Below are 15,686 nucleotides of genomic sequence, written 5' to 3'. Positions count from 1 at the left end.
AGCGCGACACAGATGGCGAGGGATGCACACAAGGGAAAGACAGGAAAACGATTGGCTCCAACATTCTGTCATTCGTCCACTACAACATGCTGTTGCAAAGCTCTAATGTTTTCAATCAAATAAATCCATATCCCTCAAGTACACGAGTGGCTCCCACTTGAACAATCTCAGCATTGGGTCTTTAGTGAGAAGTTCCAGTCACTTCCTTGATTCAGTATGAGTGTTTCTTTGCAGGAATTTGGGGGTAATTGGTCCTTTTGAGGCTCCTGAATTTAACACATCATCTTTGTAGTATCTCTCAACATGTTAATAACAACATCTTTGGAAATTGAATAGTAACACCAGTGGTTGTCCTATGAAGACAGTATTAAAATGACATTCTTTTTTCTCATCTTAAAATCTTCTCTCCCTCTCCTCTCTACTACAGTGTGTTGCATTTACTTACATCTGTTGTAAGGCTACCACCACCAATGGCCCCCACAACAATAGCAGCAGACTGTGTCTGATGTGATAGGAGTCCCAATGGCTTTCAGTGGCGCAGTAATAGCACATATCCAATATGGAGGCAGAGAAAAGATGATCCTAACAATGCCTCTGGCAGTGCCTCTGGCTACAGGGCCTACACAGACACACACACACACACACACACACACACACACACACACACACACACACACACACACACTCACACACACACTATCTGTGTTTTGCCTTCCTTAGAGCAGCAGAGGAGCAGGCACATGTGTCTCTCTGAATTACTTGTAAGAAGAGGCAGTGGGAGTGATTCTATTCTTGTAGGAGAAAACAGTCAATTCTGATTTCATAAAACAACACTCTTACTTGCTGTGTATGTCTCTTTCTGTTTATTTCTTTGTTTTGCGCCTTTCTCTTCATTCCCATTTTCTTTGTGTTTGACCAGGTGGTGGGTCCCCCGGCTGCAGGGGCTTTTCAGGAGCGCCCTTCTAAACCAACCGCCTTTCGCAAGTTCTACGAGCGTGGAGAGTTCCCGATGGCACTGGAGCATGACACCAAAGGCAACCGAATTGCATGGAAGGTAGGAACTCTGCCCTCTCGTAAGGATTGACTCATGCTTGTGGTTTTCAAACACCATTAACAAAAAGGCTAGGGTGCTACATTTTGCCATCAGGGAACATTTTATGTCAGAATAGGAATGCAGGGTAGGTACTCTGACTAACAGAAAAATAAACCTTTTGGAGCAAATGCAAAGCTTTTGGGCCTAATTGCTAAAGGCTTTAAAAGAAAAAAATCAGGCCATGAAGAAAATATTTCTCAGAAAACACCAGAGATGTTTTTTTAATTTACATCTACGCACAACTCTGAGAAACAATAGTCCTTGTACACAAGCTACTGTTTGAATCCACCCTTGCTGTCAAGCAGTTGTGGTGGTTGAATTTGAAGACTCGATAGCTGCTGTGCAAACACCATTTGGCGTCATCATTATCAGCTCAGCTGAACGTAATGATGACAGTTTCTCCCATATTCACCCATATTCACAGGTCCAATGTGGGCTGTTATCCTGTAGGAGGCAGTGTAGATTAGCTCACTTGAAGGCTCCACCTGTCTTGCAGCACCAATCACAGAATCCATCAGTCACAAACTCTATAGGAACTCAGGGAAAACACAGGAACTAATTGTATATGTATTTGTGTGTACTGTATGTGTGTGAGTTTCAATATGAAAGCCTCCACAGAGCCATTAGACTCCTGACTGACACTGTGTGTGTGGGATGGATGGATTCTATAATCACCAGGTTGCTTTATGTCAGCCACTATGCTGCCAGCTATTTCATAACTTCACAACTGCTGTGCAGCAACCTCTTAATGACATTTATTCATAGTAAGCAATGGTAAACGAATCAAACAAATTATACCCTTTCCCTCACGTTTTTCCTACTTCAAAGAAAGAAGGAAGGGTGGGTGGGTGAGTGAGCTTTCTCGCTAGTTAACTGTCTGTCTTCAGGTGAAAACACTGTAAAAGCTCTCTTTGTATGAATTATTTATGTAGAATGTTCAAATGAATCTTGGATTTCTTTTGTGCTCTGCCCATGAAAAAGCACTCAGCAAATGGGATGTGGTGTATGAAATTGTTGCTGTCATCTCCAACGCTGCTGTTATCCTTATTGATTATCCCCCAATACTTCTACACGCACTAGTTATTTTAAAATCTTCCTCAAAAGATGAGTTTATTGTTCAAGCCTTTTGCAATTATTTGGGTTTTGGGGTTTTCCACTTTGACTGTGAACAAGTGTCTACGGAACATTTTTTATGAAGTCTGTTTCAGTGGAGGATATTCCTTCTTTTTTTATATGATTAGCGTTTCCTTAAAATCAGTCTTTTGTTTGTTTAAAGCAGTTCAGGTAGAGGTGCCACTTGCTGTGCATCTGTTGTGTGGGTTTAAATGCGGGCGTAGTGTAACAGAGTGTAACCATGATTGGAGTAAGTGGAGAGGGGCTGCGGCGTGTTTGCACTGAGCTGCCCTCGGGGCACAGGTTCAAGACGGCAGCTCCGGATCAATCCCAGTCTGAGAGCTCAGCCCCCTAGCAAATAAAGTCTGGTGAAAGTAAGAAAGAAAGAGAGTCTTTTGGAAAGAAAAATAAATTGTTGATTTAGTTTGTGGGCTGTGTACTCAAGCATACAGAGTGTGCGTGCATTTGTGTACTGTATATGTGTCTCAGTTTGACTGTCTGTATTGATGAGTCTGTGTATTTAGGTCAGGAGGTCAGCTTGCTGAAGATGCTGCCTGTACATGTTTGCCTCTGCACAGCAGCAAATCAGCCAATGTGACCATGACCTACACAAAGCAGGCCTGATTGAATGTCAGAACTATGCTCTGTTGCACCTGCACCTATAGTGCAAGAGTACTGAACACACCCTAAGTAATATATATATATATATATATATATATATATATATATTACTCTTATTAAGTAATAATCTTGAAGATTTTCATTCAAATAAATGTCTGTTAAATTACTATCTATAGTTGAATGAGTTAACACAATGGTGATTGAGCCTATGGCCCACTGATTAAAGCCCTTGCATTTTGGTATCTCCACATGTTCTGGCTGCATGATTTAACATTCTGGTATAGGGGAAAAACCGCTCTGGGTTGTTTTTTTAAACTAATCACAATCGTCTTAGGTGGCGCTAAGCCTGCTGCAATGGTGCCCTTGCAAAATTGATAGCGGAGATAGCAGAAGGGGAGGAGAATGCCAGCGTAAGAGACGTGCCAGATGTCAGGCTTTATACCCACCCTGTACATCTGGTAAGCCAGACTACGAACTGGGTGTCTGTGGCGACATTCTCGGGGAAAAATCAATAGGCAAAACTGGATCTGTTTGAAATGAGATCCAAAAAAAAGGACTGCAATTACCGCTTATCGCCATAGGTGCCGCCAAACAGAACGGAATGGAGATCTTCGAGATATAAATTTAAACAATTGGAGGCACAGTAAAAGAAACTGGTTTTGAACTTGTGTTAAGTTACTTGTGGAAAATGACTTTCATTGCTAGATGACTCAGTAGACATTAGCATGCAGCAGCAGGTTTGATATGCTGTATTAGCTTATGAAATAGCCTACTTGTAGAAATTTGCTCAACTATTTCACACTGGGCCGCCAGTGTAGAATTGGCCTGTGTGAGCAGTCTTGCGAATATCTTGCATATAACTGCAGATTGTGGTAGTGATTCTCAGTTAGATCAGCTGATACCAACCAATTCATTTAACAGGGAGTCAATGTTAAAATCACAAATATTGCATCATGGGGTTTTGAGAAAGTACATGATTAATTGTGGAAACAGAAAACATCAATTTTTAATTATCAAAATTATTTGTGCAGCCCTAACCATATGTTATGGTTATACAGTATACATATATATATAGTAGGTGGGTGGGTAGACTGGGTGTTATTGGATAAATATTTCCCTACTATAGAACCAGTCAATAAAACAAATTAAAAGCTATTGTTACTTGTTATTGCAAAGTATGAAATACTTTGCAGCTTAAAAGAACATGGTCAGCTCTGTGGTTACAATATGATCCTGCCCAAGCTGTGTGCTCTATCCTGCAAACATACAGTATTTGTTGAACGTAGTTACCGTGAATGAAGAAGAAGATTGTGTAGAAAATGTTTGAGGTCTAACTGACAAAGAATTATGCAACTTTGTGTATTTGTGTGTGTGTGTGTGTGTGTGTGTGTGTGTGTGTGTGTGTGTGTGCTTGCAGTCTGGTGTATGTGTGGCTTTATAGTGTGTGTTTGAGTCTATATGTACAGGGGGAATGCAAGTCAACTAAATGTCAAGGGCAAGTTGAAAAAGGGAAGGTTATATCTGAAATGTAATTTGTCTCTCAAGAGGTAAAAGCCTCAGCTGTAATGGCGCGCTCAGGTAAAAGCTTTACACGTATGGGGAACATGTGCGGCAGATAGATAAGAGAGAGACGAGCAAGTTCCTATCCCTGTCTATGTGTATTTGTGTTCCTGTGTGTTTGTGTTTGCGTCCAAGTTTATGTGTGTATGTGTGTGTGAATGAGTGTGTGTTGTATGTTTGTGCGTGTATTTGGCCCCTGCCATAACGTTGAAGCCAAAGGCCTGGAACCGCACCGTAATCTACTGCCATCCCCAGTGCCAAAAAGAGAGAGAGAGAGAGAGAGAGAGAGAGAGAGAGAGAGAGAGAGAGAGAGAGAGAGAGAGAGAGAGAGAGAGAGAGCGAGAGCGCTCCACAGGGACTCAGCAATCAGGAGACATGGCAGCCGCTTGGCTCTCAGTTATAATGGATGAGTTGAGGTCTTCCTGCATTCCCTGTGGGGCTTGGTTCGACTCTCCCATCTCCACCCTCTGCTATGCTCTGCGGGCTTGCAGCCAAACATCATGGTACACAGATGCATGCACACACACTCACCTCACATGTGCTATACAACTCCTAAACAGCCTTGTTTATTTCATTTCATTGATCGCCTATCTGCTTTATCTTGTCCCTTGATCTCCTGTTCAGCCCTGTGTCTCCTGTACCCTCCAGGTTGTTGTTTTGTCCTCTTTATAAATCCTGCCTGTCTGTTTCTGCAGGCTTCCACCCTTCTCTGTTGCCCACCGCCCCTCCTTCTACTAGCTCATGTACTTTATTTATTCCCCTTTGTCCTTTTACGGGGTCTGTCTGGGGGCAGAAGGAAAAAGCCATTTTATAAAAATATCAATGCAAACCTGATTTCTTCCCACCCTCCACCACCACAGCAGCCTCAGTCGGCAGAAGGGACGAAGAGATGTGTGTGTGGGGGGGGGGGGACGACAATCAATTAATCTGATCAAGCGCTTTAGGAAATGGAGAGCGTAAGCGCTCCTAGGGGACGGATATCCATCTCCTTGGGATGATTGAATTACGCACAGAGTGAGAGTTGGAGAGGAGGGAGGGCTGGAGAAATGAGGTGGTTAGGGTGACCGAGGATGAGGGAGCATGTGCTTGAGAAACGCAGTGGGAGTGTGCGCTTGATACGAGAGTGAAAGATAGAGAGACATAAAGACCGAAAATGAAATAGAGCAAGAGCAAAAGAGTGGGGTGAAAAAGAGATGAGGTCATTGCAGAGACAGCAGTGGAGAAAAGCCTTATTTCTCTCCTTTCCCCCCATCTAACCATTTACATTTTTATGTGTCATACCTTATGGTTGATAACCCCTTCTTTTGACAGCTATATTACATGGCATGGGTACATCATTTTGCTTTGGAGTCAAATCCCAGCTGAATGCTGCTCTTGACAAATTTGTCAATTATTTAACAGTATGCACATGGACCAGCAGCATGGAAGACTTTATGGCAGTGGCCTATAGTAACATAACAGTTGCGTTGTCACATATCTAAATTGAATTTGATGAAATATCATAGACTCAAGTGTATGATTGACAAGGGCTTACTGTAACATTGTGCTAACATTATCTCCTGAAGTTCTATACAGATATTAGAAAGTAGCCCATCTAGGAACAGATACTGTAGCCAGCCAAATGTACAGCAGCATAGCACTTTCACACCAGCTGTTTCAATTCTTTGGTAAGTGAGCTCTTGCATTGTTTTGTAAGCTGCACAATATGGTGCAACATATTGCTTAGAAATGCAAAAATAGAATGAAGAAAATGACCTTCTCTTCTACTTCTGTTGAATGCATACAAAACCTTCTCTTCTACTCTATGTGAATGATTTCTTATCTGCTGTGAGCACTAGAGCTTTGTCAGGGAACCTTTGAATAGTCAGAATAAAATGGGGTTAACCATGCGTTTTCTCCAGCTCCCTGGCTGAAAGCTGGATACTCTGGGGGGGATAGTTCTGTGTCATAAGGAAAAAGATGAAACACAATAAGAGAAGAGAATATGAACAAGCCCCCCTGGGCTTTCTCTGAGAGGAGAGAGCAGAGAGAAGGAGGGAGTTTAGATTAGAGAAGTGGAAAAAGCACCAGGCATTTTCATTGGAAAAAAAGAGAAGAAGAAAACGAGGAGGAGTAGAGGAAGGAGGTGGAATGAAAAGGCCTCCAACAAACAACACTGGCTAACCATCAAGGCCTGTATGGGCTGCCTCCCTGGAGGGAGAGAATTGTCGAATGACTGCTGGGAAGAAGCCCGATGAGCTGTGCCACTGCCATGCTGCTGGTGTGACTGCAGGAATGGAGGGACTGTTGGAGCAGAGGCATCCAGCAGAGAGAGCTTGTATGCAGATTTCAAACTGCTACACCGCCTGCTGCCCTCAGCCATTATTCATAGCAGACGAAAGCCACATGAAGCTGATGATGGTTGTTTAGCCTGTGGGTCTTCCATTCTTACTGTGCTATGAGACAATAGCAAAACATGGATTTTTGAAAATGGAGGAACACTGTCGACATTTATTTTTATTTATTTCTACTGATGACTTATAATGTGAATCAATGTAAAGTGGTTTACATCGTTAGTCCTGTCTATGTGACGCTGCACATATATGGATCTTAGAGTTGCATCCCATTACATTAAATATTTTTTCATGATCCCCATTTCCAGCAGTTGTGATCTTTATCTGGGAAGCTTCCACACACTCCACATACAACGCTTTGACTTCTCAAGATCATCTTCTCTTCTCACAGCTTATGTTGACACTTTTAGACATGGGTGCAGACATGGAAAATTAGTTTCTCATTGTATGTAGTGATCTTTGGAAAGCTGTGCAGTCTCTCATAATGAAACCCTCCACTTCTGTCCCACGGCTACTTCCTCTTCTGGTCCCCGAGCTCACATTATCCCTCTGGGCACCCTGTTGATCTCAGCTCCACTAATGCCCAATGCAGCCTCACACACCTCCAATCCCAGCTGTAACCCCACACAGCTGGCTCCCCTGTGCAGATGGTGACAAAAACAAATTCACAGTTGGACACACACTCTCGTAGGGAAACAGGACTGTGACTCCTTGTAGGCAGATGGAAAAGCCGTGGATAGCTGGGGGTTAAGAAGGGAAGGCGAAGTGATAGATGGTTTCACAGTGAAGAGCGGGAAGGAGATTGTGGAAGGGGCAGGGTGGCTACCAAATAAGACAGAGACAGAGGACAAGACAGAGAGGGACATGGCTCATCTGCCAACGTTACAAATCATGTCCCCATATGCAGCACCAGTGCTGTCACCCCTCCCTCCCACAAAATAAGCCAGAGATCTATTGATTGGCACTCGTATTTGCTAGCGGGCTCCAGCTCAAAATGGAGCCTTTAATTAACTTAATGGACCGGCTGCAGCTGTGTGTGAGCCAATGAGGGAGGAATGGAAATAGACAGATAGAGGGAGAGAGGTAGTGAGAGCCAGCATAAAAAATAAGTGGGGTTAACTGCCAACCCCTCTACTATCAGTCAGGATGGACAGGACAGACACAAGGGCTGTGAGATTGAGTGGGGGGGGGTGTCCTCACCGTTACTTAGCATCTCCTGTTCCCTGAATCTTATACCCAACTTAGCTCTTGGTGCCCACTATTATTTACTTTTTTAATCAATACCCTTTCATACGTATATGACGCAGGTCTGCGATTCAGACATTTTGACCTGATGAAGATCCAAGTAGGATTGAAACATTGTCATTGAACGTTTTTGGCTTGGAGTAAGTGTGCGGGTGTTATTTCTTCATTGTCCCCATTCAGATGGACCACCAAAAGGTTTTTTTTGCCGTGTCTGAATGCGGTATCTCTAGGAGCCCCATAAGACCCATTCATGCCATGTACTTAGTCAGCAAACACACCCCAAATGCTAGGTCCATGCCAGTCAGAGCCCTGTTTCTGCACACTGCTGCCCACTCTCCTCCACCTACCTCTCTCTCTATCCTCCCCTATGCACCATTCTCATTCCTGTCCACTCATCCATTCTGTCAAAGGTTAATTGGTTTGGAAATGATTCGATTCATTCTGGACGTTAATGCTGTTATCATGCTTTTGTTGGAAAAAAAGAGAAAGAAAAACTACCCCCCACATGCACTTAAGCCTAATTTAAAATAAAGGGGAAAAAGAAAAAAATCCAATTTAATCTTTTTTTTTCTTCTTACTCTGGCTCAGGCTTGTCCCCACAAGTCTTTTCCTTTAAATTATGGCAGAATTTCATTACCTTGAAAGCTTTTCTGCCCCCTCCCCCTGCTCCCCTCCTTGTCTCCAATACTTTGAATGGATCAGGACTAATGTCTTTCTTGTAACCTCAAGGTCGGAATATTTGGATCCGTAGAAGCGCTCAAGGGTCCCTGTGATTAATGCACTGTACAAAGTACCTTGGAAAAAATGCAGTGGCTGATGGCTGCACAGAGTGATCAGTTGCGCACCCGCACACATGCACGCGCACACACACACACACACACACACACACACACACACACACACACACACACACACGCTGGAGGTAGTTGTAGTTGAAGGTGCCCCTGTCAGTGCCCTTGATGTGGATCATGGGACACATTCATATTCAAATAGGGTTACCTAGAGGCCCTTGCTCAATTCCCCCCAACTGTGCCATACAGTACTTCCTTCCCCAAGGAGCTTTGTGCTTTTCTCTCTTCAGTATGTTACATCTTTACTTACACATGCTTTGTTGGACACAACCCGGCTATCACTTCCCTCAGAGCTGCTTATAGGATGACAGATTTTCATTGGAGCACATCATTCTCAGTGGAGTTCCTGTATGAAAAAGTCCAATTGCACCTAAGTGCTTCACCAACAACAATTTTAGTTTTACCTCTGAGTGTGCCACGTCAGAGAATTAATTAGATTACCTCTAAATGTCAAAGACAGATAGTGTTCCCCACTCTGGTATCTACAATAAAACAGCCACCGGCTGATTACTTCTGTGGTCTTGATGTTTTTTGCTGACACAGCTGCGATGTCTGATAAAAATGTGATTTTCTCTGTCTGTGGCCACCTTGCAGAGGCCCTTGCAGTGGCTGATGTGCATGCTGTCCATGCCCTATTGATCATAGACACAGAGGCCTCTGTATTAAAGTTGTTTGCAGAGCCGCAGATGCTATCTCCACTTTTGTTAATTATTTACATTTGGTTCCACAAATCTGATCAATAGTTAATTGAGCCAGCGGCAGCTGTCTGGGAGAAAAACTTTGCGGAACTAAGGGACAAAATCTTCAGTGCTGCCAGTTTTATTTTCCCTCATACTCTTAAATTCAATATTAAATTGGGTTTACTGGTTTAAAGACAAAAGAAGAAAGCCTGGAAGAAACATTGAATTGTTTCCTGCTCCATGCTCTAGTCTGGTCTTCACCCTTTTACAGAAGCAATAATTCTAAATGGCAACATGTTAAGGGAGTAGAAATCATGGCTGTTCTCTTGAGTGAAGTGCCATTTAAAGTGGCAGGTGGCTGACTAGAATACAATTTTAGTGTTTGTCTCTGGTGGGCTTTTGGGAAAGAAAGGCCTCTGAAGTCCAGGGGCTGTATTTATCAAAGTGTACATAGACAAAAAAATCTAGGTGTATGAGCTGCTGTATGCACAAGATAGTGAAGCATGCGTATACACATCTGTAAACAGTGAACAATAATAAATCCCACCCGTTCTACATCTGCTCTTCCATGAACATTACCTCGCACTGATTTACGCATGGATTTACAGGAAGATCCATCTTGTCAGGCTCCAACTGAATGTGTTTGTGTCCGAACTACCAGCTTACCGCACCAATCAGCATCCGGTGAGGCACTACTGGCAGCTACGATCGTGGTTTAGGAGATGGTTCTGTGTAACAAACCATCTGGCTTCTAAGGTTAGCACGAACAGGCTAATTTATAATTTCCAGTGTGATATCCATAGTTTCCTGGATTTGGAAATTGACTCTTGCAAAAGGTGGATATAGCAGGGACCTAAGTAAATATTGTCCAATGTCCAAGTTGTCCTGCCTGTCAAAAGTACTTTGTCAGAATCAATTCTTAGTGCACTACTTTCTAAGTCCACATCTGTCTAATTATACAGACAATTATAGCACTATCTCAGCTGTTACTTTAGTTTTAAAATATGAAATTACTGGTTTAGAAAATAAACATAATTATCAAAACATTTTCATCATTTCATTTTACAAATATTATTCTGTGTTGGCTTAAGCAGCAGTAATGCCTCCAACTGGTTCATCAGATATTCATCAGTGTGTGAGCGAAGTGACAGCTACATTCCTGACACCTGCCACATGTCATTAAAGGTGTTTAAAGTATACATATGCAGATGATATCGCTTTACACTGTTTCTGTTCAGTTAACACTGAGAAGTTACACCTCTCGTGCAATGCACTGCAAGATGCCCCTATGTACCTTAACTCTGTACTTACATAGCAATACATAATAGAAATAAAACAAAATTCATGTTCTTGCAATTAAGAAATAAAGATTACAGACATTTCTATTTCTATAGTGTGACTAGTTTTAATATTGCTGTATTAAAACGTTGCATGTTATTATAATATTGTATTATTGAATCACAAAAAAGAAATACAGTACTTTGGCATCTGACTCAATGAAAAAAATTACATTTGAATAAGGTATCATCTATTTAAACTTGGTAAACTGCGTCAAAAGCTTGGCTTTTTGTTCAGAAACAGAACCGGCTTCCCACTGAGCTGTAGAAAAATAATCTAGGTTATGGGGATGTAATTTGTAGAACTGTATTTTACTACTTTAAACGAGCCTTTTGTTTGTATATTATTTTACAATTCTGAAATATGCCCTAGTTATAAGTTAGTTAGAAGGTTAAAGTTAAAGGTTAAGCTAAAAAAGGGGTTTTAATTAGCACTTTCACACATGGGATTTCCAAAAGGGAAAAAACACAACATGGGGGCAGTTGACATGTGCTGTGAACACTGTCTCACCGATAATAAGAACTTTGGCAGAGGTGAAGAAAAAGTAGCTTGACCTTAAAAAGGAATCCACAAACTGCAGCACACCGAAACACATTATTGCCACAGATGGGGTGCAAAGTACTTCAGTGTGATCCATAGGTGACAAAATAGCAGCAATTATTGGTTAGCTGTCCCTGAAACACATCATCCCTGATGGTGACACTGAGAGAGAAACCACAGATAAGACTTCACCGAAGAATGGAGTAAGTTGTTGCAATTATTTTAACAGTGGCAGCATACCAGAACATTTTCCCAACGTAGTCAACTCACTTTGAAATAATAATACCAAAATATAACGCGCAGATTGAATACAGCTTAATGTCGTCAGTAGATCATCCAAATTATTACCTGCAAATTACATTATGTTTTAAACCCAGTTCAAACCAAAGATTTGCGCTGAGACAAAACCACTTTAGAACTTTGCAGGGAAAAGTTGCAGCGGTCTGGACTGGTCTGTCTCAGCTCGACTCAAGCCAGCTGATGGTGGTAAACTCAGTTTAAGTTAGCCTAATTTAAGGGACGTGAGTGTCAATCAATCTATCAGTTATGCTAACATGGTTGACAGTAGTGTTGGAATTTGTAGAAAAAGATACAGTGTAGAAAAGAGTGCACAAAAACTGTTGTACAATGTTAATGCCTCCACTTTCCTGACGTGAGTGATGAAGCAAACCCTGGTGTATTTCTAGTTTGTATGTATGTGTGTAAATGTGTGCTTGTGTGTCTGTCTGTGTGATTGAGTGACAGGAACTGATTAAGGTATGTAGTAGTAGCAGCAGTAGCAGCTCCATTTTAGTAATCTGTGCTGCCATACCTCAGGGGACGAACTGTATGTGCCTGGCTCTAGCTGTTAATGCTGCAGGGCCCATAATGCATTATGAGGCGAAATTCATCTCATTGTTTCTGTTCCCATTTACCAGTTTGAGCGGCGCATTTGCCATTGTTACCTGACAAACGTGTCAATGACTAATCTGCCTGGGTGTTCGACCACCACACCTTGTATTGGCTTTGGCGTTTCCTTATCTCGCTTCTGTTTCCAGCCTGTCACTGATAAGGAATAAGGAAGGGAGGGAGGTGTATGTGTGGAGCTGTGGAAATAAGAAAAAGGGAAAGAAAAAAAAATGGTAGGTGGTTATAAAAAATTATATAGTGAGAGCCAAAGAGAGAGACAGAAATAGAGAAAGAAATAGGGCATGATTAAAGAGAGAGGTCTCTGTGGTGACACTTGCCCTCCCCCCCCTTTTCTCTGTTTTGTGCTAGGTAGTTTGTTGAACTCACTGCATTGTCATTGCCTTATCTCACTTTTGTCGTCATCTACTTGGGCCAGAGGCTGGTATGCAGTCTTGAGAGAAAATACAATACATTGGGTGCATCCATCCATCCTCCAGCATCTTCCTGATAGTCACTTTTGTTTTGATTTGTGTGTGTGTGTGTGTGTGTGTGTGTGCGTGCGTGCGTGCGTGTGTGTGTACACACATTCGCACAAGGCAGCAGTCTATATTTCCCAGCGTAACGAGGAAGGCTTAGTAATTTGTGTTTAGATGGATGAGCAATAGAAGAGACGAGCAGCGTGGTGCCAGCCGTGACACCAACTTCAATCTGAGTCTGACCTGACCCAGCAGTATTGCTAAATCTGACTTGTTACATGACGGGTGCTCTGGCTCACCTCCCCTCGCTGAGACAACCTCTGGCCGCAATCTAGGTGTCTTTGTCAGCTCAGAGCAGCCCCAGCCCCCAGAATCGCTGAGGTGGTGGATTTTCCTCTCCTCCCTCACTCAATCTCTACCCCCTCCCTTCTTCCTTACCAACTTCCACAAATCAGCATTTTTTTTTCTTTGCTGTCACCCATTCACACTTCCACGGACCAGAGGCTTTCTCAACACCAGGGGACATGTAGTCTAGAGACGGGAAACCCCAAGATAATTTCCTTACTGGCAATTAGCAGCACACACTGTGTCCAACTCAATGACCTGACACAGACAAACTGAAGGGAAAAAAAGAATAAAAAGAAAAGTATGACAAGAAAGAGGAGGGCAATGATGAGAAAGAGAGAGAATAAAACATACACACACAAGGGCTTGATTAAGCGGTCTTTTAAATGCAAGAGTAGGTAGCAATTTAGTAGCTTTTTAGTCTCAAGAGGACCTGTCTCAATTACCCTAATGAGTCAGAGTGACGCTGGCTTCCTAGGAAAGCTAGGGAGGCAGTAGTCCTGCAAGGCCATACAGAAGAGAAGAGGCTGATGGAGCGAGGGCCTCAATGTGTGTGTGTGTGTGTGTGTGTGTGTGTGTGTGTGTGTGTGTGTGTGTGTGTGTGTGTGTGTGTGTGTATTTGTTTGTGCAGGATGTGGGTGCCCTGTGAAGTTAAATGGACCGTGCCGGTTTCCCAATGAGCCAGTGTTAGGAAGACTGACACACAGTGACCTCCCACTGTGCACATCACTTTCCCATCTGGGCTGTCAGGGAGTGGCAGTTAACCCCAGTCTGCCCTGAACCTTGGCCTTCGCTAAACCAATACATATCTTCAATAAAAGCATAGCATGGAGAATTCACATGTGTCAATATGAAGGCCTACCTCTTTCTCTTATTATGCCTTGTAAGGACAAAGTGAAATCATTTCGCGTGTGACCAGGAAAGAATCAGTGTCGTTAGCTACAGGTCAAAAAACGGTGCGAGTGTGGCTGTTCGAAATGTCATAATATTTCTGATACAATACGGTTGGCTTTCTGCTTCCTGACGCAAGGTAATGGAACAAGCCTCTGTGCTATATTTTAACCTCAACAAACACACAAACATGTCACAAACTGCACTGTTGTGGAAGCTCTAAGCACAGTGTTATCAACACCATTACCCTTGTGTACATCCAGCTTCCCTTTCACATGACATTCCATTAGCAATTCAACACACAGCTACAGTACTCAACACCCTGTGGCCTCTCAGGAATACATGTCAGTGCAAGAGCACCAGACTTTACAATTACTGTGTTATTCATACAACCTACTGTATCTCCATGTTTACTAGTACACATTAGGGCACCATATGCACCCCATAAACACAGTTTTTGGGTTATTTTGTCTAATACCCTGTGGTACCTGTTTTAAGTAAAAATACATTGTTGTTGTTTTTCTTGAAATGAAAGGGAATGCCTATTCAACATGACATGGCATTGTTATCCCTACACTTACTTTCTAATTGACTGATTTCTTTGAAATGCGGTCCCCAGCCAGCCAGTGTTTTTGCTCCAGTAAGCAGATGGGCCAAGGTAGGTCAATGTTGGTCAGTCTAGACCTGCACAATTACATAACTATGCTCCTTTTAATCGGTCTGTCTGATTTGCAGGCTCTCTCGTTGCCCTTCTGTCAGTGTTTGTTCCCGAGCAGAATGTCTTGGCAACTACTCGCCAGATTGCCCTGCAACTTTGTTTTAGGGCGATATGTTTTTGGTGAGCCCATGAACTTTTGTATATCATCCCTATTGCCAGACTTTAGTTCATCACAAAGTATCACAGACATAAGACAAAAGGCTTTATTTCCATGAAATTTGCTGTGGATGTTCATGGAGAATGAATCTTCTTTGTTGCCAAACTTGCCATTTGTTTTACATTTCTTCTCGTGCAACTCTTTTTCTAAAATCTTCAAGGGCACGCAACACACTTCATGTGACAATCTGATAAGCCAAGGGCACCATCCTTACACCAACATTTTAACATGCACATACCACTTTATATAATTTAATAGTGTAATTGTTTTGTAATGCCCTAAGCAGGTCAAACTTTTAGTCCCTTCTAGGCTAGAAGAATAGCTACATTGTACTTAAGTAAACTGTTCATTCTACCCAACTTTAAACTTTTATTCTTGGTTTTTCTCAGCCTTTGTTTTTAATCACTGTATTTTGTGCTAACAGACAAGGTGTTATTGTGGGGCAGAAGCCCTCACTGATAGCCATGCCACCTTTCACTTTCAATTGCTGCAACACAACTGGAATCATTTGTCATTCTTTCTGGGCCACTGAGTGAAATATGACTCATAGGCCTCAGAAATGTTGAAATTGAAAAAGCACATTGTCACACAGTGCCTTTGTCTCACATCTCCTGCTTCCTTCTACACTCTCAGTCATACAGAAGAAATGGCTTTCACTTAGACACTCCTAACGTTCCCTCTTAATGGCTCTTTGTGATAGAAGTTATTTATGGCAGGATTCATTTTAATCTCTCTGTCTGGCAAAAAAAAATCTGTCCAGGAAATGGCCGTTTCAAAAGGCTGTACACTGTTGCCGACTATCAGAATGCGCCTCCTCTTATAAAGCAAATTAAAAAA

At 42.4% G+C, this 15,686-nt stretch overlaps 1 protein-coding gene across 2 annotated transcripts in view; it reads left to right on the top strand.

Annotated features, from left to right (window-relative positions):
• Positions 1-15,686, top strand: part of pacrg (PARK2 co-regulated) — a 143,277-nt gene that overhangs the window by 20,236 nt on the left and 107,355 nt on the right. The window contains exon 2 of one of the 2 annotated variants that reach the window (XM_031310160.2): positions 920-1,054. The exons of the other annotated variant lie outside the window; for it this stretch is intronic. Within the exon in view, the coding sequence (XP_031166020.1) occupies positions 920-1,054 (135 nt within the window). The remainder of the gene's footprint in view (positions 1-919; positions 1,055-15,686) is intronic. 2 annotated transcript variants of the gene reach the window in all.

Source organism: Sander lucioperca, chromosome 18 (genome assembly GCF_008315115.2).
Source record: "Sander lucioperca isolate FBNREF2018 chromosome 18, SLUC_FBN_1.2, whole genome shotgun sequence".
NCBI lineage: Eukaryota > Metazoa > Chordata > Actinopteri > Perciformes > Percidae > Sander > Sander lucioperca.
Note: the sequence above shows the minus strand (reverse complement) of the source record. Positions and strands in the feature narration are given on the sequence as shown.